General features: G+C 40.2%; 2 protein-coding genes across 5 annotated transcripts in view; one reads left to right on the top strand and one right to left on the bottom strand.

Moving 5' to 3' along the window:
- Positions 1–17,078, bottom strand: part of GNS (glucosamine (N-acetyl)-6-sulfatase) — a 49,739-nt gene extending 32,661 nt beyond the window's left edge. Inside the window, exons 1-4 of the mRNA XM_005902527.3 lie at positions 16,727–17,078; positions 5,645–5,704; positions 2,178–2,384; positions 189–254 (exon numbers count right to left, since the gene is read on the bottom strand). Coding sequence (XP_005902589.2) covers positions 189–254; positions 2,178–2,384; positions 5,645–5,704; positions 16,727–16,942 — 549 coding nt within the window. The 5' untranslated portion in view covers positions 16,943–17,078. The remainder of the gene's footprint in view (positions 1–188; positions 255–2,177; positions 2,385–5,644; positions 5,705–16,726) is intronic.
- A 49-nt stretch (positions 17,079–17,127) lies between these two features.
- TBC1D30 (TBC1 domain family member 30) overlaps positions 17,128–27,263 on the top strand; it is a 291,603-nt gene continuing 281,467 nt past the window's right edge. For 2 of the 4 annotated variants that reach the window (XM_070370535.1, XM_070370534.1), the window contains exon 1: positions 17,128–17,263. The gene's annotated coding sequence lies outside the window, so the exon portion shown is untranslated. Of the gene's footprint in view, positions 17,264–17,286; positions 19,145–27,263 lie in introns of those variants that run through there. The other 2 variants (XM_070370541.1, XM_070370536.1) reach the window with 2 other exon arrangements.

Genomic DNA, 27,263 nt, shown 5'->3' on the forward strand with positions numbered 1-27,263 from the left:
CTAAACCTTGTGGAATGCAAGAAAAATATCTCACAACAGAGTGACTCACAAATCAACAGACTTTCAAGGAGATGAAATGGCCAACCGTAAATGCAAACCAAGTAACGCCAATATCAGAGCTACAGTAGAAAGTAGACAAGCATCTGTAGGGTTGTGTGTAACTGTCGCTGACTTCACTGTTCACTCACCAATGCATACCAGTAACTCCAGCCCAGAGGAACGTGTCCGAGTCCACCTGCATCTGGGGCTCCATACTGGAAAGCAAGACAAGCAATGCATTAGAAGTTCATGGGATGGGACCAGACCAGAAAGAAACACGAAACTTGTCAGAATCTTTTTACATCAGTGCCTGAAACCCAGTTAAGTGCTCAATTCCCACAAGTACAAAAATCAATTGAAAAGGGAAGAACACTAAAGACCTAGGAATTTCTGAAGCATAAGTTGGCAAATTATGGCTGGTCGGCCAAATCTAGTCTGCCAACTGTTCTGGATGGCTGGTAAGCTAAGAATTTTATTCCAAACCTTAAAAAATATAAATACTAAAAAAAAAAAAAAAAAACAAACCAAACAAAATCAAATATACTTGAATTAAAAAAAAAAAAATCAAAAGAGGATTATTTTTGTGACAGTTTGCCTGAAATTTAAACTTCAGTGATGGTGAAGCACTACTGAAACACAGCCACACTCCCTGGTTTCCGCAGGCCTGTGGCTGCTTTCCAGCGACAATGACACAACTGAATAGTCACTACACAGACATATGGCCTGCGAAAGCCTAAAATATTTACTCTTAGTCCTTTACAGGAAAAGGCAATATAGCTAAAGCCACAGGGCTCATCTGCTGAGCTACTGACTGCATAGACTGAATGGTCTAGCCAGCCTTGTGGCTAAGAGCCCAAATCAGGCTATAAGTTCTCAGTCTATCACTTCAGCTCTCCTGCTGATGGAGTCCATTTTTGCTACTTTATTTATGTTTACTTTTTGACCATGCCACATGGCATGTGGGATCTTAGTTCCTTGACCAGGGATTGAACCTGCACCCCCTGAATTGGAAGCTCGGAGTCTTAACCATTGGACCACCAGGGAATTGCCCTTAAGACTACATTTGGACTCAATTTATCTGATGAGATGAATTAAGTGAAGAGATCACAGAGTCATCCCATTTTATCTTGACAAGGCTTAATACTGTCCATTTAACACGGTACCTCTAAGAATAATTCTTTGTATTTTGAAGAATTTCTAATTTTGTGTATGTTAGAAGATCTTCAATATGAAAAGTAGTGTATGTTCTCTTTATGACCTGTAGCCATAAACCACCACATTTATTACTCACGATTCTTTTCAAACTGACTCATTTTTCATCAAACCCACAAAGCTGCAAATTCCCCCAATTATTACAGGCAGGGAGAGAATTAACAAAGTTCAGATCAGATATTAAAAGCTCTAGCAACCACGGATAAAGTACATAAGAAAACACACATGTTCTCTTTGTCCTGAATCCCACTTTTACTTTAAAAGATAATCTCAAACACTCTCAAACACATTATTTTCATTAAGCCTGAACTCTGACTAAATGCTAAGGCCAGTGTGGTGGACACAAGGCCCTGAAGTCTGGCCTGGGCAGGTCACAGTGAGGCCTCCCTTCATCCCAGGCCTTCAAGGCCAGCATGCCAACCACTCAGGCACATACTTCAATGGCCTGAATGTCTCAGGCTTGGGTGCTCTTCCTTCGTCACTTATCTCCCCACAATCTGTTTCCAAAAAATGGGTTAAGTTGTTATTATTCAGGAATGAAGCTCAAAGGAAAAAATTCTTCACTCTGGTCCTGATAAAGGAGAACTGGAAACAAAGATACCATGACAGCCATGTGACAAGCAGAATTCTTGAGGAAGAAAGGGAAGATGTCTCAGACCACAGTGGTCTGAGACTATTTTAAAATAAATGCTCCAGAGACTGTTTGAAGAAAGAATAACCACCATGTCCAAATCCTGTAAATTACATTCATGTAAATAAGTTCCTATTTAACAGGTAGATTAAGAGAAATGCCAGATACCTGAAAACCCTTTAACATGACTTGAATGGATACTAATTAAAAAAAAAATTAACATGAATTATATACATTCACATTTCAGGAGCTGTTATTAAAAAACAAAAGGGAATAATTAGATCATTCAACATACCTCATTTAAGTATTTCCCTGCAAAAAAGGTCTGATAACCACACATTGATCTGAGAATTGCTGGGAAAGTATTCGGTTCTTGGATCTTCTGCCAGGACTTACTACTGCAGTTTCCCTCCAGAGTGTTGTTAACCACGTGATGATTGTGTGGGTACTTCCCTGTCAGGATGCTGGCTCGGCTTGGGCAGCAGAGAGCACTTGGCACATACTACAAAGGGAAGAGAAGCAACAGAGACCGAGTTACACAAGACAGATGGATTTCGCATCATTTCTAATCAGAATAAAGAAAGCTGCTCAATTCCCCTAACTTCAAATCTCTAGTTTCCCGTGGAATTGGGATTTTCTTTATACATGACACACTTCAGAGCTGCTTTAAGTTCTCTAGTGGAGACAGGAAACAGAACAACCAAGAGAACACACCTCTTTTTCCGCTAGTTTCTTTTTACAGGATAACCTGAAGTTGTTCTAATCTCATTGGCCAAATTAATTTTACGTACAAGGAACACAGCATGCTGGGAGCGAGGTCCTGAACAAACATGAAGAATACTCCTCCAATCTAGGGCAGCTGAGAAGTAGGGAGTCATTTTCAGGCTGATCTGGAGTTTTGTAGATTACCTGCATCACTTTAATACACTGGACACAGATTTTTTTTTTCCCTACTCTAATTATGTATCCACTAGCTCCTATCATCAACAGAATTACCCTATTTGACCTAGTAATATTTGTCTAGGTCCTAACACTCATTACCTATCCATTTTACAGAAGGGTAATAGTAGCTTATACTCACACCAGCAGGGCAGGAATGCTCATTTTGCTCATTTGAGCACACCCTTGCCAGAATTACGTATCATCCCTTTGAAATAATTCACATGTCTCTGGCCTTTCAAATTGGAATTGGCGTTCTTAAATACTGGTGAGGATGAACATTCTCCACATGCATACTGATCAATTATGTTCATGTGAATGGTCTGTTCACGTGCTTTGCACATTTTCCCCTCCTGTTATACATTTTTTTTTTTTTTTAGACTTCCCTAGTGGCTCAGACAGTAAAGTGTCTATCTGCCTACAATGCAGGAGACCTGGGTTCAATCCCTGGATCGGGAAGATCTCCTGGAGAAGGAAATGGCAACCCACTCCAGTACTCTTGCCTGGAAAATCCCATGGATGAAAGAGCCTGGTAGGCTACAATCCATGGGGTCTCAAAGAGTCAGACACAATTGAGCAACTTCACTCACTCACTACATAAGCTTTAAGGAAGGATTCAATAATGCTACAAATACTTCCAAGTTTTTACTTTTGCTTTTTAATTTGGTTGGATGTTTGACCTTTGTAATTTTCACACTGGCAACTCTTTTAATTCTTCTCCTTTTTTATTTCCTGATCTATTTTTTGGCCAGTGCTATGCTGTTAACTGGATCTTCATATTACATTTCAGGGTCTGGTAGAGATATCTCTTTAAAATTTTTACCTTGATTATTCTAACCTACTTATTATTCCAGATAACTCTGGAATCACTAAATTCAGCCTAAAAAGAATCCCACTGGGATTCTGACTAGAAGAAGCATTTTATAATGTGTCTCCCTGCAGAAATGATGTGTATAACTATGCATGAAGTACTTTGCTGCTGTGTCACTTCAGTCGTGTCCGACTCTGTGCAACCCCATAGACGGCAGCCCACCAGGCTCCCCTGTCCCTGGGATTCTCCAGGCAAGAACACTGGAGTGGGTTGCCATTTCCTTCTCCAATGCATGAAAATGAAAAGTGAAAGTGAAGTCGCTCAGTCGTGTCTGACTCTTAGTGACCCCATGGACTGCAGCCCACCAGGCTCCTCCGTCCACAGGATTTTCCAGGCAAGAGTACTGGAGTGGGGTGCCATTGCCTTCTCCGTGAAGTACTTTATCACTCACCAAATATTCTAACTGCATTTATAGGTCTTAACCATTACTGGACACCACTAGCTATTCCTAGAGTCTATATTTTCCTGCCTTTAATCAGCGGGATCACCTCTCCCCCAACCTCATCTTTCTCTAACTAGTTACATGGAAGAAAGTTATTTACAGCTTTTCATTTCTAACGTACTAAATTCTATTAATTTAAAAGCTTTCCAACAACTCTCTTATGATTTCTAAGTAGAAACTTCAGACAAGTGGAAATAACAATTTTGGTCTTCACAAGACTTAATGCCAGTGACTAGACAGTTCAGTAGATGATTAAGTGAGAGATACTGGGCTCTTGTTGTCTTCCCTAAGAACAGTACCCTGAGACTTTAATCTTAACTATAAGTTGTGCTATTTGTTTGAAATAGTCATCATGGTATATTTTCTAATGGTTTAACAAACTATAAGAAAAGGGGTGCCAACATTTCAGATGCCTTTTTTTTTTTTTGGATGTGGACCATTTTTAACGGTCTTTCTTGAATTTGTTAAAATACTGCATTTATGTTTTTGTTTTTTGGCTGCAAGCATGTGGGATCCTAGCTCCCCGAGCAGGAATCAAACTCTCACCCCCTCAATGTTGGAAAGCAAAGTCCCAACCACTGGACCACCAGGGAAGTCCCTCAGAGGACTTTTAAACACCTACTGAGACAACCATCTAATTTTCCTTCTTTTAACCACTGCTGGTGGACGATATAACAACCACCATTACGCAGTGGTACTTACTACAAGTCAGGCATTGATATAAATGCTTGCTTTACCTGTAACAATCCATTTAACCTCTGAGATAGGCTTTAGTATTCCTATTTACAAATGGGGAAACCAAAGGCAAAAAAGCTTAACAACTTGCTCAAGGAAGCACAGCTAGAAAAGAGACAGCAAGAACATTCAAACCACGGTGGTCTGGTTCCAGAGTCTGTGTTCTTCACCGCAACACTGTGCTGCTCCTTCAAAGGATTTCCTGACACTACACTATGCTACCACTGACTTGGTTATGAGCATGGTTCCTGAATTTGATTTGTTAGTATTTTGTTTTGGATTTTTGCATTTATGTTTATATATGAACATATACACATGTATTAATATTATGTATATGCATGCACACACATATGCATAGTTGTTACATTTGTTCTGTTTTGTTGGTATTATCTTTGCTAGGTTTGACTAAAAGGGTTAACTGGGCTTTGTAAAGTAGCCTACAAGCTTTTACCATGGAACACTTTACAGAGTACAAACGATACCCAATTCTTACAATCCGTTTTCAAACCTCCAATGATGAAGGTTTAAATAAACTTCTCTAGTTCTGAGCTGCAGATCAGAATGGCTTACAAGATACCTGCCATAGATCTTTAATAGTTAAGTAGTAATATTTCAATTAAAAGAACTTACATCACATTAAATAGAATCCTTCCTTCAGATCAGGCATTTAACTAGAAGAAAAGCCATAAAAATTACAGTAGACTACTCAAAAGAGTGTTTCTTCTTAGAATATAAACACAGAGTTTAACAAAATTAAATCAGCTTCAAAACTTACAGCACTGGAGAAAGTCATTCCCATTTCTCCAATGAGAGCCTTGGTTTTCTTCAGTGGTGTCTGTAAAATAAATAAATATTCATCAAACAATTTCTTCCAATAAACTAAAGCACACAAGACAAAATTTGTGTTTTTTGATTACTCTCAACCTTTTATTCCCAAATGATCAGCTCCATCTGACACTAAGAAACAGCTGAGAGTCCCATGTGATTCAAGAGATGAACCCAGCAAGTTTGATTTCAGTCAGTTAGTGAAAGTGAAAGTGAAGTTGCTCAGTTGTGTCCGACCCTCAGCGATTCCATGGACTGCAGCCTTCCAGTTATGTCCTGTGCAAAAGTTCAGGTAGTTAGAATGCTTGCAGGAAGGGAAAGTTCACAGCTGATGGCATTATTCTAGCAACGCTGATTTCAATGTAATGAGATCTTGATGCCCTTCTTTCATTTATCACCAGTCCCCTTACAAAAAGATGGGGCATATCTACCTCCAATAATTCATCTTTACAAGCAGAATGTGGAAAATGATATGAAAGGAGCCTTTCACCCCTTAAACAGAAATAAAACAACACTTAGGTTCTAAAAGTTAGACAAGGCCCCCAAACTGACTCAAATATCAGTCACTTGGCAGTACAGGCCATGCACACTTTCTGAGTATAAGCTCATGGCCCTCTGCACCAGACCAACCACCACCTCAGGTAAAACTTGAGCCAAAGGGCAAACAGATCTACACAGAACCTCATCAAGCCAAAGAATAGTCAGAAATTAGTTTATATCCTTGCTTTTTATCTTTTGCTCAAAATTTAAGATCCTGACAAGTATAGAAAACAACTAGTTTCCAATCCTATGGTGAGGACAGAAAGCATGATGTTGGTCATTTAGATACAAATAATAGTAATAAATACTAATAATCTTTATTCAGATTCCAGACAGCAAGAAAGGACAATCTGAAGAAGCTCATTTTAGCTGTATTATGAGAGTCAGTTCATGATGATTCTGAAGTGCCTTTGAAAGCTGAGATCATACTGAACAGTTTTAAGTGTATTTTGTTGTGTAAAAATTCCTTACAGACCAATAACCCAAATACACAATTATATTAATAATAGGGTCATTCTCCCTGTATCAAAGTTACCACCATTGTTTTATACAGATGTTAGAAAACCTAAAGATCCATTAGCCTGAGAATTTTCATTTATTCAAGAACTCTGAAAAAGCATTTGAGAAAACTCAACATCAATTTAAGATAAAAATTCTCAAAGTAGATAGACAAGGAATGTGCCTCAACATAATAAAGGTCGTATGTAACAAGTTCATAGCTAACATCCTACTCAGAAGTGAAAAAAGTGAGTCTTTCTTCTAGGATCAGGAACAAGACAAGGATACCCACTCTCGCCAATTTTATTCAACATAGTTTCAGAAGTCCTAACCACTGCAATCAGAAAAGAATAAGAAAAGAAATTCAAATTGCAAAGGAAGTAGTAAAACCGTCACTGTCTGAAGACGACATGATACTATGCACAGAAAATTCAAAGACATCACCAAAAAACACTAGAGCTCAATGAATCTGGTAAAGTTGCAGGGCACAACAGTAACATTCAGTTAATAAAATTAATACGGTGTTGCATTTCTGTACACTAACAATGAATTATCAAAAAGAGAAATTAAGGAAACAATCTCATTTATAATCACATCAAAAAGAATAAAATACCTAGGAATAAACCTACTGAAGGAAGTCAAAGACCTACACTCACAAAATTGTAAGATAGTGATGAAAGAAACTGAAGAAGACACAAACGGATGGAAAGATACACCTGACTGATGGATCAGAAAAATTAATATTGTTAAAATGACCAAACTACCCAAGGCAATCTACAGATTCAATGCAATTTCTGTCAAAATACCAATGCCATTTTTCACAATACTAGAACAAACAATTTTTCAATTTGTATGAAAACACAGAAAACCCTGTATAGCCAAAATAACCTTGAGTAAAGAGAATGGAGCTGGAGGTACCATGCTCTTTTGATTCAGACTATACTACAAAGTTACAGTAATCAAAATAATGATATTGGCACAAAAACAGTCATGTAGATCAAAGGAACGGAAGAGAGAGACAGAAATAAACCCATGCACTTGTGATCTATTAATATATGACAAAGGAAGCAAGGATACTCAAAGGAGAAAAGACAGTCTCTTCAATAAGTGGTGCTGCCAAAACAGGATGGCTTCATGTAAGAGAATGAAATTAGGACATTTTCTCCCACCATATGCAAAAATAAACTCAAAATGGACTAAAGACCTAGATGTAAGACTGGAAACCATAAAAATCATTAAGGAAAAGAGAGGCAAAATGCTCTCAGACATAAATAGTAGGAATATATTTTTGGATCTGCCTCCTAGGGCAAGAAACAAAATAAAAAACACATGGGACCTAATGAAATTTAAAAGCCTATGCCCAACAAACTATTGACCGAACAGCAACAACAAAAAACCACCTACGGAATGGAAGAAAATAGGGGCAAATGATATGACTGATAAGAGATTAACATTAAATATATAAACAGCTCATATAACCCAGTAGAAAAAAACAAACAAACCCTGATTAAGAAACAAAAGACCAGGGCTTGCCTGGTGGCTCAGCGGTAAAGAATCCACTTGCCAATGCAGGAGACATGGGTTTGATCCCTGATCCAGAGATCCCACATGCCCCGGAGCAACTAAGCCTGCGTTCCACAACTACTGAGCCTGTGTTCTACAGCTGGGACCCACAACTACTGAGCCCACGGGCTGCAACTACAGAAGCCTGTGTGCCCTAAAGACCATGCTCCCCAACAAGAGACGTCCACATACCGCAACTGGTGAGTAGTCCCCGCAAGCCACAACTATAGAAAAGCCCGTGCAGCAATGAAGACCCAGAACAGCAAAAAAAATTAATAAACTTATTTTAAAAAAAGAAACAGATGACCTAAACAGACATTTCTCCAAAGACATACAGATGGCCAGACACATGAAAAAAGATGCTCAACATCATTAATCAGACAAAAGCAAATCAAAACCACAATAAGATACTACCTAACACCTGTCAGAATAGCCATCGTTAAAAAAGACCACAAATAACAAATGCTAACAAGGATGTGGAGAAAAGGGAACCCTTGTACACTGCTGGGGGAAATATAAATTGGCACAGTCGCTGTGGAAATAGAACGGAGGTTCCCCAAAAAACTAAAAATAGGACTACCATATGATCCAGCAATGCTACTCCTGCATATATACCTGCAGAAAACAAAAACATTAATTTGAAAAGATACAGGCACCCTAATGTTCATAGCAGCATTATTTACAACAGCCAAGACATGGAAGCAACCTAAGTCTCCATCAGCAGGTGAATATATAAAGAAGATGTGGTATATATCTACAATGGGATATTACTTAGCCATAAAAAAAGAATGATATTTTGCTATCTGTAACAACCTGGAGGGTACTATGGTTAGTGAAATAAATCACACAAACACTGTATGTTATCACTTATATGCAGAAGCTAAAAAATAAAACAAACGAATGAATATAACAAAAAAGAAAGGAATTAACAGATACAGAGAACAAAGTAGTGGTTTACCAGTAGGGAGGTGGAGGTGGGAGGGCCAAGACAGGAGTAAAGGATTCAGAGGTCCAAACTACTATGACTGAAATGTATAAAATAAGGTACACAGAAACACTGCACAGCACATGGAAAACAGCCAATGTGGTATAACTATAAATTGAGTATCATCTATAAAAATCTGGAATCATTATGCTGCACACCTGAAACATACTGTAAACCAACATACCTGAACACCAAAAAAAAAAAACCACTATAGTAGTCAGAACAGAAATGGTATAAAAACAGAGACACAGATTAATAGAACAGAATAGAGATCCTAGGAATAAATCCACACACTTATGGTCAATTCATTTATGACAAAGGAGTCAAGAATACACAATGGGAAAGGAATATACAATAAATGTTGCTGGGAAAGCTAGAAAGCCTCATGAAAATCAATAAAGCTAGAATACTCTTTCATACCATATGCAAAAACAAACCCAAAATGTTTTAAAGACTTAAATATGACACCATAAAATTCCTAGAAGGAGGAGGCAAAACACTCTGACATAAACTGTAGCAATATTTTCTTATATCAGTCTCTCAAGACAAAAGACATAAAGGCAAAAATAAACAAACGGGACCTAGTCAAACTTACAAGCTTTTGCACAGCAAAGGAAATCATAAAGAAGAACATAACCTATGGACTGAGAGAAAATAGCTGCAAACAGTGGGACCCACAAGGGGTTAATTTCCAAAATATACAAATAGATCAGTATCAAAAAAACAAAACCCCAATCAAAAAGTGCAGAAGACTAACAAGATGTTTCTCCAAAGGAGACATACAGATGGCCAACAGGCACAGGAAAAAATGCTCAGCATTGTTTAATTATTAGAGAAATGTAAATCAAAACTACAGTGAGGTATTACCTCACACCTGTCAGAAAGGCCATCACAAGAAGTCTACAAATAATGCTAGAAAGGGTGAGGAGAAAAGAGAACTTTCCAACAATGCTGGTATGAAAGTAAATTGGCGCAGCCACTATGGAGAAGAGTATGAAGGTTCCTTAAAAAACTAAAAGTATAATTACAACATGATCCAGCAGTCTCACTCCTCAGCATGTATCTGGAAAAGACAAACAGTCTAAAATTTGCAAAGATACATGCACCCCGATGTTCACAGCAGCACTATTTATGACATCCAAGATGTGGAAGCGACCTGAATGTCCATCAATAGATAAAGTAAGATGTGGGGGGGTGTGTGTGTGTGTACACACGCACACATATACACACAGTGGGATATTACTCTGTAATAAAAAGGACGAAGTTTTGAAAATTTACAGCAACATGGACGGACCTAGAGATTATCATAATAAAGGACACAGAAAGACATATAATATTATATGATACACTTGTATGTGGGATCTAAAAAAATAATACAAATGAACTTATTTACAAAAACAAAAACAGAGACTCACAAACATAGAAAACAAACTTACGGTTACCAAAGGTGGGGGATGAAGAGATAAATTAGGAGTATGAGATTAACAGATACACATGACTATATATAAAACAGATTAAAAAACAAAGACTTACTATGTACCATGGGGAACTATGGGCTTCCCAAGTAGCACTGTTGGTAAAGAATCTGCCTGCCAAGGAGATGCCAGAGATGTGGGTTCAATCCCTGGGTTGGGAGGATCTCCTGGAGGAGGAAATGGCAGTCCACTCCAGTATTCCTGCCAGTGAACTCCATGGACAGAAGAGCTTGGTAGAACACAGTTCATGTAGTTGCAAAATAGTCAGACACGACTTAATGACTAAACAATAACAATAAGGAACTATATTCACTATCTTACTATAAACTATAATGGAAAGGAATCTGAAAAAGTATATGTATATATACAACTAAATCACTTTGCTGTATACCTGAAACACGATACTGTAAATCAACTACAGCTCAATTAAAGAATAAAAAAAAATCTACAGAGCAAAGGAAACTTACTGAATGGGAGAAAATACTTGATAAAGGATTAATAGGCAAAATATATAAAGAACTGACACAATTCAATAGCAAAAACAATATCCAACTAAAAAATGGGCAGAAGATCTGAATAGATGTTTTTTCCAGAAAAGACATATGAATGGCCATAAGGTACACGAAACAATATTCAATGTTTCTAATTGTCAGGGAAATGCAAATGAAAACCACAATGAGAACCTCCCACCTGTTAAAATGGCTATACTCAAAAAGACAAGGAATTACAAACACAATGAGATAGTACCTCATATCTATTAGAATGGCTATTATTATAAAGACAAGAGATAAAAAGTTATGTGGCAGTCTGGGTGGGAGGGGAGTCTGGGGGAGAACGGATACATGCGTATGCATGGCTGAGTTCCTTCTCTGTTCACCTTAAACTGTAACAACATTGTTAATCAGCTATACCCCAATACAAAAGTAAAAGTTTTTTAAAAATAAAATACATGCACAACTTTAAAAAAATGTGTTGGTAATACAGAAAATAAGGAACCCTTACCAGGCTTCCCTGATGGCTTAGACGGTAAAGAGTCTGCCTGCGGTGCAGGAGACCTGGGTTCGATTCCTGGGTTGGGAAGATCCCCTGGAGAAGGAAATGGCAACCCACTCCAGCATCCTTGCCTGGAAAATTCCATGGACGAAGAAGCCTGGCAGGCTACAGTCCATGGGGTCCCAAAGAGTTGGACATGACTGAACAAGTCCACTTTCTTTCTTTCTTATGCAATTGTTGATGGAAATATAAACTAGTTCAGCCAGTATGAAAAAATCATATGGAGGTTCCTCAAAAAATGAACAATAGAACCAACCATATGATCCAGCAGTTCCACTTCTGAGTATCTGAAGAAAATGAAAACACTAACTTGAAAAGATACGTGTACCCCCATGCTCACTGCAGCATTACTTACAACAGCCAAGACATGGAGACAACCTCAATGTCCACTGACAGGTGAATGCGTAAAGAGGATATTGTACAATGGAATAATACGCAACCATAAAAAAGAATGAAAATATGCCATCTGCAGTGAATACATAGGGAGGGGAAATAGGAATGCAAAGTGTAAATGGGAAAAGGACTGTGTGAGCTGATTATAGGGAACTTAATAGTCAAATTGGTATTCATTCAAAGCTACCGGAGACTGATTTTACAACAAGACTAAATTGTGCGATTATTACACATTTACTAAACAAAGTGTGCCAGGCACTGATCAGGGCAGTGGTGGACAAAAGATAGAAGGTCCCTGCCCTCATGATCCTTGCACTTAAACAGCAGGGAAACAGACAACTGTTTCAGGCAGTGAAGAGTACCATAAACCTGGACATTGTACTTGAGGCTGATGAGAGCAAAGGGGGAAACTACTTTAGATGGGTGGTCATGAGAGGCCTCTTTCAGGATGTAACTTCAGTACTGACAGTCACATGATGAGTCAGTCATGCAAAGCACGAGAAGATGCTTTCAGGGTGAGTGAACAACAAGTAAAATGCTGCCAGAGAAGGAAAGCAACACCCATGAGGGTGGAACAAAGGCCAGTGTGCTAGAAGTAGCAAATTAAGTAAAGGGAAGAATGCGGTAAAAAGACAAGGACAGAGAGATAGGAGCCAGACGTCAATGCAGGGCTGTATAGTCATTCAGATTTTAGCTTAAGTGAAAGTCGCTCAGTCATGTCCAACTCTTTGAGAACCCATGGACTATACAGTCCATGGAATTTTCCAGGCCAGAATACTGGAGTGGCTAGCCTTTCCCTTCTTCAAGGGATCTTCCCAAACCAGGGATCGAACCCAGGTCTCCCTCACTGCAAGCGGATTCTTTACCAGCTAAGCCACAGGGGAAGCCTAAGAATACTGGAGTGGGTAGCCTATCCCTTCTTCAACGGATCTTCCTGACCCAGCAATCAAACCGGGGTCTCCTCCATTGCAGGCGGATTCTTTACCAATTGAGCTATCAGGGAAGCCCTTTAGTTTAAGTAGCAACGGTGTATTAATAACCATAACCTTTATACTGCTAACAGTAGTACAAGGGATAACCATGCTGTGTGCTTAATCAAACAAGTCCCAAACAGGAACTTGTTTGTACCAAAAATGTGTATGTGAACCCATGCTAACCTGAATGATAAAGTCAGTCCTTAAGATCTAAACACAGACAGAGGCTGGTCAGGTTAAGGCCAAACTACATTCTTTAAAAAACAACCAATCTTACACTTGCATATAACTAATGTGCTGCTTTACTTGTCTGAAGCAAAAAAAAAAAAAAAACACAACGCTAAAGGAGTCATTTACTTTCCTGGGCCCCAAACACAGCTGCTCTGAAACAACATTTAGACCATTCTGATAGTTCTATGGCTAACTTTTAAAAATGAAAGATCACTTTGCCTTAAGCAAAGACATGATGTATTCATCTCCTTTCCTCACTTCCTTGAGATTTTGACCAAACGGCACTTTTTCTAGAGAGAATGACTTTAAAAAGAGCAACCCGTGCTTCACTGAAGAACAGTATGCCCATCACACCACCACAACAAAACCAATCGTAACAAAACCAAGAAACAGATGAACAGTTCCCTGGGCAAAAACTAAAAATGGAGTTCCACAGATGAAACCTACAACAAAAAAGATGAACTGTTGAAGATGATGCTGCCACATAAAAAACTACTACTTTTTTGGTAGATGATGGCAAGATTCCACATCAAACCACAACCCATACAGGTGCTACAATCCTTTGACCTGAGTTAGTCTGGGGGATTGACACCTGTTTATTTGCCAACTATGGCGGCAATTCATGATCTTTTCTGCAGGGTCGGGGGTCAGAGACTTCCCTCTCTCTGCAGAAATGAAAATAATACACACAAAGTATTGCATGTAAATTAAGGAGTTGCATGACCCCACCTGTGTTCCTCAACGTCACCTGAAAAAATCTCTGATCTATGTATGGTATAAGTGACTATGCTGATATGGGTATGTTGAATGATATCTGGTAAATCAGTATTACCACAGTATTTTAGAATAGGAGAAAAAGCATTTAATCTCAGGGTTCTGAGATTACAAGATGCCAGGATTTGCTCCCAATTATAGCTATGTGAGGCTTCCCTGGTGGCTCAGTGAAGAATCTGCCTGCAAGGCAGGAGACCTGTGTTCGATCCCTGGGTTGGGGAGATCTTCTGGAGAAGAGAAAGGCAATCCACTCCAGTCTTCTTTTCTGGGAAATCCCAGGGACAGAGGAGTCTGATAGGCTACAGTCCAGGGGGTCACAAAGAGTCAGACACAACTGAGTGACTAAAAGCACCAACCACATTGCTATATGAAGTTTGGCCAAGTTACTTAGCCCCTTCTAAATTTAAGTTTCTCATTTTTTAAGGTAAATATAATACCTACAATAGAGGATTCCTGTGATGACTGAAGCACAGGATAAAACACTTCACACTTTGACTAGTTCTAAAAGTGAAAGTCAAAGTCACTGAGTCGAGTTCAACTCTTTGAGACCCCATAGACTATGTGGTCCATGGAATTCTCCAGGCCAGAATACTACAGTGGGTAGCCTTTCCCTTCTCCAGGAGATCTTCCCAATCCAGGTATCTAACCCAGGTCTCCTGCATCGCAGGAGGATTCTTTACCATCTGAGCCACCAGGGAAGTCCAACTAGCTCCAAGTAGGTTCTCAAATGCCATTATTTCTTTGCTCTTCCCCTTCAAGTCTTGTTTGACTATTAGTGGTAGAATATTCTGTAAAAGATTACAGAAGTCAGACTTCTCCAGAAAATTGAGAGTATTAAATTTGACTTTTCCTCCACTTAATTTTGGCTCTTCTCTCCAGCACAAACATCTATAGAAAGAATCTGCTCCTGGTTTAAAGGAGTAAACCTGATTAACACACTAAGGGGAAGAAACCTCAGATACACACAAACCACACTGGGGGTCTATGAGAGCTGAAGAAACTGAATCCTGAATATCTCAGTCAAGTGATGAACTTTGTATTCAACTGAGCTATGAAGACTTGGCCTTTTAATTAAGTCACTAAACCATTATTAATTTTTGATGGAGATGGCTTGATTTTTCTGGCCAAAACACTTCAAAAATATATACAAAAATGTGTTTAAAAAGGAGTTACGTGGGACTTCCTTGGTGGTCCAGTGGCTTAGACTCCATGCTACCAATGCAGGGGGTGTGGGTTCAGCCAAAAAAAAAAAAAAAACACTTTCGTTAGGAGGGTAAGTGTGGCAGCTGGAATGGTGGGAAAAAACAAGTAAAATCCAGGAGGGCCATTAAGTCAAGATTCTTCAATGTCAGTGGGACTGGGCAGAAACTAAAAGGCAATGAGGTACACGTGGCAGGTACAAGTATGGAGTTAAAATGCAAGCATCTTAAACATCATTTAGAAAAGACTCTTATACTCTTGAACACAGCTAAAACACACCTACATTTGGATATGCTTACTCTGACTGCCATGTATCACACATTTTCTATTCTACTCTATTCCGTAGGAAAGTAAAAATGCTGGTGGCTACTCACTGAACTCATTTCGTAACTCACTTATGGGTTGAAATCAGCAGTCTGAAGGACACTGAGCTAGAGTGTTCCCACACAGTAAAACTTAGGAACCTCGTGCCTCAAGTGTTTCAAAGCAAAAAGAGAACTGAAAGGAAGAAAGCAATAAAGAACTTGTTTTTAAAAAGATTAAGGGGAATGCCATTCCCAGGATCAGAGCACTAGTCAAGATTTGTCTGTACTGCCACAACCACTCATGTGCCTGAGGCAAGCCACTTTCTGGGCCTCCCGGAGGTAGGGGGTTAGTTGAGTAGATGCTCTTGAAGGTCACAAATAAGAGAACGCGAAGATACTGAAGTAAAATTCACCCTGGCAAAGAATGAAGTCTCGGAAGAACATCCATCTGATACAAAACGGAGTGCTGGCAGTATTTAATGCATCAGCCAGGTGCTCAATTAGGCTAATTGAATCTTCCTGATTCTTGTAAGGCAATGCATTCCCTGAGGAGTTCGACAACCTACCTACCAGAACAGTTCACGTCAGCACTTCTTTTATAAATATTAGGCACAGACATCGTACACAGGGTCAAATGCATAAGTGGCTTAGGTCCCTCACAGAGGGGGCTGGTTTTGTCCTCTAGCCCAAAAGACAATCAAGGCTTGTGTACTCTTAGCCATCATCTGCTACTTATTGGTTCACCCCATCCCTAACTGACGTCCACATGTTTGTCTTGAGACATGAAGCAAACTCCTCAGCGGTACGGTCCAGAATAGAAGCTCTGTGTGGTGCATGCATGTGTGTGGACCCAGAACCGACACGAAAGGAAATAGAGTCCTTCACCTCTATAAGCCTGCGTATGGGCCTGGCGCGGCGAAAGCAAATCAGCTCGGGGTAGAGGTAGCTAGGTGAAGGAGTTTGGGTGGGGAAAAAGGGCCAAAAACCCAAGAGTCAGCCCGGGAGATGGAGGGGCGGGGCAGAAATAAAAAGAAGAGTTACCATGCCACCAAGCACTTCGTCCTGGTCATCAGCAAGAAGCAGCACCACATTGGGCCTCCGAGAGCTCTTCGCCGCCCCGGAGACCCCCAGGCAACCACCTAGCAGGAGCAGCAGCAGCAGCAGCGGCGGCGGCGGCGGTAGCGCGGGGCTCCCGGAGGTCAGGTGGCGAGGGCCGCCTCGCCGGGGCCTATCTGGGGCCAGAGACAGGAGCCGCATGGCGGACAGGGCTCCGGGGGTACCCCGGGCGGAGTGGAGAGATCTGCGGCTGACTGACGAGCAACTGGAAGATAAGGGTGTACAGTAGGGGGCAGGGGCTCAGGTCAGGCGTTTTCTCCCGGGCGGGATCACGTGAATCGGGGGCAGGAGGCGGAGCACGCCGTGCGGTCACGTGACGGGTGATGGGGCGGGGCTTCGGGCGGAAAGGGAGCTGGGCTGGAGCAGCCGGTAGGGAAAGCGGGAAGTGGCCTGGAAGCGGGGAGGAGGATGCCGCCCGGCGGACCCGCCCTTGCTCCCAACTCGGGCAGAAGTTGGGTTCTGGTAGGACCTGTTTCGGAGTGCTTTGCGCAGGGATGAAAATGGGGGAAAGATCGGATAAAAGGAGGAGGGAATCAGTCAATAGGAAGCAATTACAGCATCTGGTCCAGTCACTTCATGGCAAATAGATGGGGAAACAATGGAAACAGTGACAGACTTTATTTTGGGGGCTCCAAAATAACTGCAGACGGTGACTGCAGCCATGAAATTAAAAAATGCTTGCTACTTGGAAGAAAAGCTGTGACCAATCTAGACAGCGTATTAAAAAGCAGAGAAATTACTTTGCCAACAAAGGTCTGTCTAGTCAAAACTATGGTTTTTCCATTGGTCATGTATGGATGTGAGAGTTGGACTAAAAAGAAAGCTGAGTGCCAAAGAATTGATGCTTTTAACTGTGGTGTTGGAGAAGACTCTTGAGAATCCCTTGGACTGCAAGGAGATCCAACCAGTCCATCCAAAAGGAAATCAGTCCAGAATATTCACTGGAAGGACTGATGTTGAAGCTGAAACTCCAATACTTTGGCCACCTGATGCGAAGAACTGACTCATTTGAAAAGACCCTGATGTTGGGAAAGATTGAAGGAGGGAGGAGAAGGAGATGACAGAGGGTGAGAGGGATGGATGGCATCACTGACTGGGTGAGTGGGAGCAAGCTCTTGGAGTTGGTGATGGACAGGGAAGCCTGGTGTGCTGCAGTCCATGGGGTCGCAAAGAGTTGGACACGACTGAGCGACTGAACTAAGAAAAAGGAGGTATATGCCTCCCAGGTAGTGGAAGCTGGTGGGCAAAGTCTGGGTATTACTGTATTTAATCCCTGAGTCAGTGCAGTTCAGTTCAGTCGCTCAGTCGTGTCAGACTCTTTGCGACCCCATGAACCGCAGCACGCCAGGCCTCCCTGTTCATCACCAACTCCGGGAGTCCACCCAAACCCATGTGCCATCGAGTCGATGATGCCATCCAACCATCTCATCCTCTGTCGTCCCCTTCTTACACAGACCACAGCCTTGTCTAACTCATTGAAACTAAGCCATGCTGTCTGGGGCCACCCAAGATGGCTGGGTCATGGTGGAGAGGTCTGACAGAATGTGGTCCACTGGAGGAGGGAATGGCAAACCACTTCAGTATTCTTGCCTTAAGAACCCCATGAACAGTATGAAAAGGCAAAAAGATAGACTGAAAGATGAACTCCCCAGATTGGTAGGTGCCCAATATGCTACTGGAGATCAGTGGAGCAATAACTCCAGAAAGAATGAAGAGATGGAGCCAAAGCAAAAACAACACCCAGTTGTGAATGGGACTGGTGATGGAAGCAGGGTTCGATGCTGTAAAGAACAATATTGCATAGGAACCTGGAATGTTAGGTCCATAAATCAAGGCAAATTGGAATTGGTCAAACAGGAGATGACAAGAGTAAACATCAACATTCTAGGAATCAGTGAACTAAGATGGACTGGAATGGGTGAATTTAACTCAGATAACCATTATATCTATTACTGTGGGCAGGAATCCCTTAGAAGAAATGGGAGTAGCCATCATGGTCAACAAAAGAGTCCGAAATGCAGTACTTGGTTGCAATCTCAAAAACGACAGAAAAATCTCTGTTCGTTTCCAAGGCAAACCATTCAGTATCACGGTAATCCAAGTCTATGCTCCAACCCAGTAACGCTGAAGAAGCTGAACTTGAATCCTTGGGTCAACAAACGCTTATTGAAAGCTCTTATATGTAAAATTGCTTTTAATATTTCCTGCAACTCATTTTAACTGTAAACCTGACTATACTATTCCTCAGCTGATACCGTGATTTCAAACCAACAGTTTCAGGATATTTTGGCAGCCTAAATATCCTTTGATGGATTTTGGAATATTTACCCTAACATTCAATTGGTGAGTTTATGAAAGACCTCTTAGATGAAGTTGGAGGCTGTGTAATTAAGCAAAAATCAATACACTGCTTTATGGTTACCCAACCAAATATTAAGTAAACTTTGGGGGGAAATTCTATGAACCTAAGACTCCAGATAGTTCTGTGATAGCTCTAGAACAGCTGCTACTCTGCCCAAGTCTAGGAAACAGAACTATCTGTGGCCTTGGAGGGTATATGTTTAGTGAGATAAGTCATACTGAGAAAGACAGATACTGTGTGGTATCATTTATATGTGGAATCTAAAAAAGAAAACAAACTAGTGAATATAACAATAGCAAAAGAAATATCCCTGGCAAGGTGAACAAGCCTTATCAACTGAGAATAGCAGGCTGTCGCTTCTGTTTCCTAACAGATAAAGTGTATTTTTTCTAAGCTGAGCCCTCTGACTGGAAGTCTTCAAACTTGTGGAAGCTCTGTGGTAGTATAAGGTAAAAATAATTATGGAAGTGCTTAGGAATGTCATACATACAATCAGGCTTATGCAAAAGGTAATGTCCTTTATTTTATTACTATTTTTAAAAAGTACAGAAGACAAGAGAATCTTTTAAAAATGAAGTAGAATATATAAAACAGATAACTAGGAAGGACCTACCATATAATATAGGAAACTCTTACTCAATACTCTGTAATGACCTATATGGGAAAAGAATCTAAAAAAGAGTGGATTTAACATATGCATAACTGATTCACTTTTTGCTGTATAGCAGAAACTAACACAACATTTTAAATCAGTCAGACACAACTGAGCAACTTCACTTTCACTTTTCACTTTCATGCACTGGAGGAGAAAATGGCAACCCACTCCAGTGTTCTTGCCTGGAGAATCCCAGGGATGGGGGAGCCTGGTGGGCTGCCGTCTATGGGATCGCACAGAGTCAGACATGACTGAAGCGACTTAGCAGCAGCAGCAGCATACTCCAAAAAAGTTTTTTTAAAGTGCTGTGAAAAAAGAGAATGCAGTAGGTTTCCACTGCAAGAGAGAATTGTGTTGGGAATCTGGTCAGACTACTCCCCAGATGGCCAGTGTAGTGTGTTACAGCCTCAAGCTTGGCTAATTTGCACCCTGATGGAAAAACTAACCCTTATGTATTCAGATTTCAAGGCTTCCAGTAAGACTTTCTGCGCAAATAAAAATAATCTATCTGCACCAATGCTCCAAATTGTAAAATTTTATCACTGTTTTTGTTTTGAAAGTAGATTGTAAATTATTTGAGGCCAGAGATTGTATAATTAGACACGAGCTTTGTTCCAAATGTTAGGCTCATGCTGAAGACACACTCCCTCTTTCATGGAATTTGCAATTTAGTGGCAGAGAAATTTGGGGCTTGCCAGGTGGTTCAGTGGTAAAGAATCCACCTTGCTAAGGCAGGAGACACGGGAGACTCGGATTTGATCCCTGGGTCGGGAAGATCCCCTGGAGAAGGAAATGGCAACTCACTGCAGTATTCTTACTAGGAAAATCCCACGGACAGAGGAGTCTGTAGGGCTACAGTCCATAGGGTCATGACGAGTTGGATATGACTGAGCATGCACATACAGGAGAGAAACACACAGTGTAACAATCTTAAAAGTATGTAATTGCAAATAGGGACACATGCTATGAAGGAAAAGTAGAATGTGATGAGCATTTAAGCGGGTAGTTCAGTTCAGTTGTCACTCAGTCGTGTCTGACTCTGCAGCCCTATGGACTGCAGCACACCAGGCTTCGCTGTCTGTCACCAACTCCAGGAGCTTGCTCACACTCATGTCCATTGAGTCGGTGATGCCATCCAACCATCTCATCCTCTGTTGTCCCCTTCACCTCCTGCCTTCAGTCTTTTCCAGCATCAGGGTCTTTTCATATGAGTCAGTTCTTCACATCAGGTGGCCAAAGTATTGGAGCGTCAGCTTGAGCATTAGTCCTTCCAATGAATATTCAGGACTGATTTCCTTTAGGATTGACTGGTTTGATCTCCTTCTAGTCCAAGGGACTTTCAAGAGTCTTCTCCAAGACCACACTTCAAAAGCATCAATTCTTTGGCACTCAGCTTGCTTTATTGTCCAACTCTCACATCCATACATGACTACTGGAAAAACCATAGCTTTGACTAGACGGACCTTTGTTAGCAAAGTAATATCTCTGCTTTTTAATACTCTGTCTAGGTTGGTCATAGCTTTTCTTCCAAGGAGCAAGCATCTTTTTATTTCATGTCTGCAGTCACCGTCTGCAGTGATTTTGGAGCCCCCCCAAAATAAAGTCTGTCACTGTTTCTATTGTTTCCCCACCTATTTGCCATGAAATGATGGGAGCATATGCCGTGATCTTAATTTTTTGAATGGAGTTTTACTGATCTAAGATATCCTGAGGAAGTAACTTTGAATGACAGTCTGAAGTTTAAAGAAGGTAATATGTTAATAGAATAGTTGGTGGTAGAATGCCTCCTAGGCTTCCCAGGTAGTGGTGGTAGTGGTAAAGAATCTGGCTGCCAATGCAGGAGGCAAAAGAAATGTTATTTGATCCCTGGATTGGGAAGATCCCCTGGAGGAGGAAATGGCAACCTGGTCCAGTATTCTTGCCTGAAAAATTCCATGGACAGAGGAGCCTTGTGGGCTACAGTCCATGGTGTTTCAAAGAGTCGGACTCGAATGAGTGAGGGTGCACACACACACACACACACACACACGCACACAGAGAAAGTTTCCTAGACATGGACTTCAGCATGTGCAAAGGCTCTAAGGATGTGCATTCAAATAACTTAAAGAAGCCAGCATGGTTGCAGCTGAGGCAGAGAGGAGAGGGAGAGGTAGGCAGGGTCCAGACCCTATGTTAAAGATTTTGGTCTTTAGCCTAAGGCTAAAGGGAAATCACTGGAAGAGTAGAGGAGAAAAATAGTCATACATACATTTTTATAAGATCCTTTTGGCTGTGGTATGGTGTACAGACTAGAAGAGGACAAGAATGCATAAAGGTAAATCAGTTAGATGGAGAAGATGATGATGACAGAGGCAAAAACAGATTTTATATGACCTGAAGCTTATATACAATTTGGGGGGCTCCTTAAGCAAAAGAATAGCAATTATAAATACAAAAGTTAGTATTTAGACTGAGAAAATAAATAAAGGGACTTCCCTGTCGCTCAGACAATAAAGAATCTGCCTGCAATATAGGAGCCCCAGGTTTGATCCCTGGGTTGGGAAGATCCTCTGGAGAAGGGAATGGCAATCCACTTCAGTATTCTTGCCTGGAGAATCCCATGGACAGAGGCTGGCGGCCTACAGTGTGTCCCCTCGTGGGGTCACAAAGAGTCAGACACAACTGAGCAACTAACACCAGACTGAGAAAAGAAATTGTAATATTATAAATTACTAAAAGTTGAAAAATATTATGAATAATGCAAAAATTTTAAATAATGAAATATTTTATTAGTTAACTGTCAGACATTTCTCTCCAAGCTTTCCCCCCAATTTTTATGGAGTCTTTAAGTGACTCTTCATATGACAACGGTTTGTAATATTTTCTATAGAGATAATACAAAGATAATTTATTTTTTCTCTAGCATGGTTATCAGTATTTGTTTTTCATTAATACCTCAGACAAAATCTTTTCATCTTCGTAGTTCGTTGTTTGTGTGCGTGTGTGTATGTGTGTATGAAATTTCAGAAGTTCCATCAAATATTTTACATGAGCATTTCAAATTTTCTTGCACAGTTACTAATCTTAGATATTCTTTGAATTGACAGCACTAATTTAGTGATCAGTGCACTCATTGTAATCACCTATTTTGAGTTTAGATCATCTTCATTGATATTAGTTTGAGGTCAAATCAGAAAAAAATTTAAATATTTTAAAATGAATTTATATGATTCACTTCTCCTTACCAATTGATTATCAAATGATTCAAGAGCCTATTTATTTGCAGTTTGTCTCTTCCTCTTAATGAGTTACTGTCTTTGTTACGATCTGAAAACAAATTATCACTACTCACTTGTCAGTGTCAAAATAATTTTGCTTGATTTTCTCACTCATCTTTATCATTTTGATTTCATATTCATTAATTTTTAATCTCAATTTTATCTCAATGCTTTAAATCAATAAATCTAAGGATGATGAAAGAAGGTACCTACTATTATATACGTCCACATCAGGAGTCTATAATTTATCAGTTGTTTCATTGAAGCATTCCAAAATATCTTTCTAAAATTGCAATTAAAATTGAGTTTTACCAATGGGTTGAATAATGTTATTACATCTCCTGGGTATTCTGGTTTGTCTTTTATCATTGCAAATACACTTTAGAGTCCATTTTCGTTGAGTCTTATGTTGTAAGGGTTGAAAACCTTTGTAAATCACAGACCTTTTACTATACTTAGACTCTTCAAAGAAAAATTCCCAATGGTATATGTGTTTAAAATATTCCATATAGTAGTTGAACCTGAAAATAAAATACACAGCTGTTTCACATTATTGAAGTAGTTAACAATGTCAAGTACTTTGAAGGCAGCCTTTCCTTTCACAAAAATAAGCTAATGAGTTTTGCATGGCTCCTATTCTGTAAAGTTGTATTTAAAGAGCCTGCAGCCTTTTGGCTTAATCGTGGTAATAGCTGTGCTGACATATGACTGATTGTAAATGTTGCTCAATTGCATGTTAAAATAGCCCAAATCTTGTCCCACTTTGAAGTTTCATAAATGTTTTCAGTTGGCTAAAAAAATTAAAAATTATTAACAGGGTTTCCTATTAGAAGCAACCCCATGGACTGTAGCCTACCAAGCTCCTCTGTCCATGGGATTTTCCAGGCAATAGTCCTAGAATGGATTGCCATTTCCTTCTCCAGGGGATCTTCCCAACCCAGGGATCGAACCCGGGTCTCCCGCATTGTAGACAGACGCTTTACTGTCTGAGCCACCAGGGAAGTCTATTAGAAGAGTAGTGCACAATAATTGACAACTGATCAGTATTTGTCACATCCTGAACAGAATATGTAATATTATTTGGTGTCTGGTTATGAACTTGACTTACCACTTTAAAAAACAAAATTATTTATTTATTTTTGCTGTTAGCTCTTAGTTGTGGCACATAGGCTTCATTGCCCCACGGCAAGTGGGTTCCTAGATCCCCCAACAGGTATTCAACCCTTGTCCCCTGCATTGGAGGGTAGAAATTTCTTTTTTTTTTAAATAACTTTATTTACTTATTTATTTATTGGCTGTGCTGGGTCTTCGGTGCCACGTGGGCTTTTCTCTAGTTGTGGTGAGTGGGGGGCTACTTTCTAGTTGCTGTGTGGTGGCTTTTCATTGCAGTGACTTCTCTTTTTGCTGAGCATAGGCTTTAGGGTGTGTGGGCCTCAGTAGCTGCAGCTCAATGGCTCAGTAGTTGTGATTCCCAGGCTCTAAAGCACAGGCTTAATACCTGTGGCACATGGGCTCAGTTGCACGGTGGCATGTGGGAATCTTCCTGAACCAGGGATAGAACCCATGTCTTTCGCATTAGCAGGTAGATTCTTTACTACTGAGCCACCAGGGAAGCCCTGGAAGGCAGTTTCTTAACCACTGGACCACTAGGAAGTCCCATGACTTACCACTTTTAAGAAAGCATTTTCCTATCACTTTAATTAATTTTTCATAAATTATTTTGATAAAAAAGTTATACTTATTCATTTTGTCATTTTCCCCAAGAGTTTAAACCAAAATGTATAAAATCCAGCTACTGAAAAATTACCATAAAATTTTTTAGGTACAACACCATCTTTTATCATAACCTGTTTCACTTTTAATAACCTCAAAATTCTAGCCTCTGGCCATGAAAGAGAAACAGGGCCAGATTAACCCTCCTGCTCTGAACAAGTAGAAAACAGGACAAAATGTATATTTTCACACAATGGACAAGAGTCAGTGCAAGACTGTAATCTATGTGTGAAGGAAAATAAACAATTGCCCCAGTTTTCAATGGGGAGGCACATTCTGAACCAGGGAGCCAGAAAAGGGATAACATGTAGAATAAAGTTGAATTGAAAGGAGAAAGGTTCAGTTGAGGGGGGCTGAAATAGCTAGAATTTGGGGCAACGTTCCAAAGAGGAGGAAGCTATGTAGGTGCTGCTGCTGCTAAGTTGCTTCAGTCGTGTCCGACTCTTAGCAACCCCATAGACGGCAGCCCACCAGGCTCCCCTGTCCCTGGGATTCTCCAGGCAAGAACACTGGAGTGGGTTGCCATTTCCTTCTCCAATGCATGAAAGTGAAAAGTGAAAGGGAAGTCGCTCAGTCGTGTCTGACTCTTAGTGACCCCATGGACTGCAGCCCACCAGGCTCCTCCATTCATGGGATTTTCCAGGCAAGAGTACTGGAGTGGGGTGCCATTGCCTTCTCCATATGTAGGTGCAAAGATATATAAATCTGCAAAGATATCCTTGTGAGACTTTGTTGAACACTAAGATGTGCATGCCTTGGGTGAAGGCAGTACAACCTAAGGCAATGAATGACCAGGGAGATGTAATAATTCTGAGAGGAGTTGGAAATGTTTGCGATCCAACCATCCAGAAGGGAAAGTCTTTCTTGATCACAAGGAGCATTCAGTGGAGAACACAGAAAGGTTACACTTTTGTAACAGAGCTAAACTATCATGAATGAAAAAGTACTGTATGCCTACAATAAGGAAGTTAGAATACAAGTCTCAAAATACCAATCTGATCTGCAAGAAACAACTTGCATGCCAACACAAGGCCCCATACTCTTTAAGGGAAGGCTACAAAATCTAGACACAAAATATAAAATTTACAATGGCCTAGATCCAATAAAAAATAACTACTACACAGGGCCCCTCAAAAGGAGAATGTGACCCATAACCAAAAGAAAAATCAGTTAGTAAAAAGAGATAATAAATGACAAGATGAATAAATTAGCCCATCAGGGTATTAAAACACCTATTATAACCATATGTCATAATAGAGTTTAAACAGATTTGGGCAGCCTGTGGAACATCTATCCATCCATTACATTGATGATATCATGCTGATCAGGTAAGATGAACAAGAGGCAGATAACAGGCTGGAATCTTTCATGTGACACAGCTCTTGAGGATAGGAGAGAGACTCTATGAAAATTCAGGGACTCGGCACTCAGTAAAGGATCTTAAGGGTCCAGGGTTGTGTCAGGACATTGCCTCCAAAGTAAAAACAAATCACTGCTTCTTCCACTTCTTGCTGAAAAAAAAGAAAGGAGGGAAGGCACATTGCTTGGTAGGCCTTTTGGTATTCATACACAACCCATTCTATCTAGGAGTATTACTCTAGCCCGTATGCAGGGTGACAGGAAAGGATACCAGATTTGGGTAGAGGCTGGAGCAGATAGGGCTTCCCAGGTGGCACAGCAGTAAAGAATCCACCTACAGATGCAGGAGATGCAAGAGACGTGGGTTCAATCCCTGGTCAGGAAGATCCCCTGGAGTAGGAAATGGCAACCCACTCCAGTATTCTTGCCTGGAAAATCCCATGGACAGAGGAGCCTGGCAGTCTTCCATCCATGGGGTCACAAAGAGTCGGACATGACTGAGTGGCTGGAGCATACACGCTGGAGCAGAAAAGCACTCTGTAGCAGACATGGCTGCTAACACAATCTGTGGGGCTTTTTGTTAAAATAACAGGAAAAAAGTGCCACTGAGGATGATAAGATACAAAGATTTTCATTAAGAAATATTGAATTGCTTACAAAATACAGTAGGGGTTATAGTGAAATATGAATAAATAACACTAATCTTACAAACGGCAAACATTTTTTGGTGTTATAATTTATATAATACAATAATAATTTATTAATGTGATATCTTGATTGATGATATAATTTTTCTGGCTTGCTTCCCTACAAATTCATTTCATAGGCCTTCAAAATGTGTATTTTTAACAATGTCATTTTTCAATTGATATAACTAAAAGCAATCTCAGTGGCTCTGAGCAAATGCCTGAATTGCAAATAATTTTTGATAATTTTTAATTTTAAGGAGGATATTTCTTCTAATATAACTGATACTGGAGCTTTTAAGGGTACTCTATAGAGTGTATAACAGTGGTATAAATTTTTGACAGATTATTTCAAAACACAAATTTTAGC

Source organism: Bos mutus, chromosome 5 (assembly GCF_027580195.1).
Source record: "Bos mutus isolate GX-2022 chromosome 5, NWIPB_WYAK_1.1, whole genome shotgun sequence".
NCBI lineage: Eukaryota > Metazoa > Chordata > Mammalia > Artiodactyla > Bovidae > Bos > Bos mutus.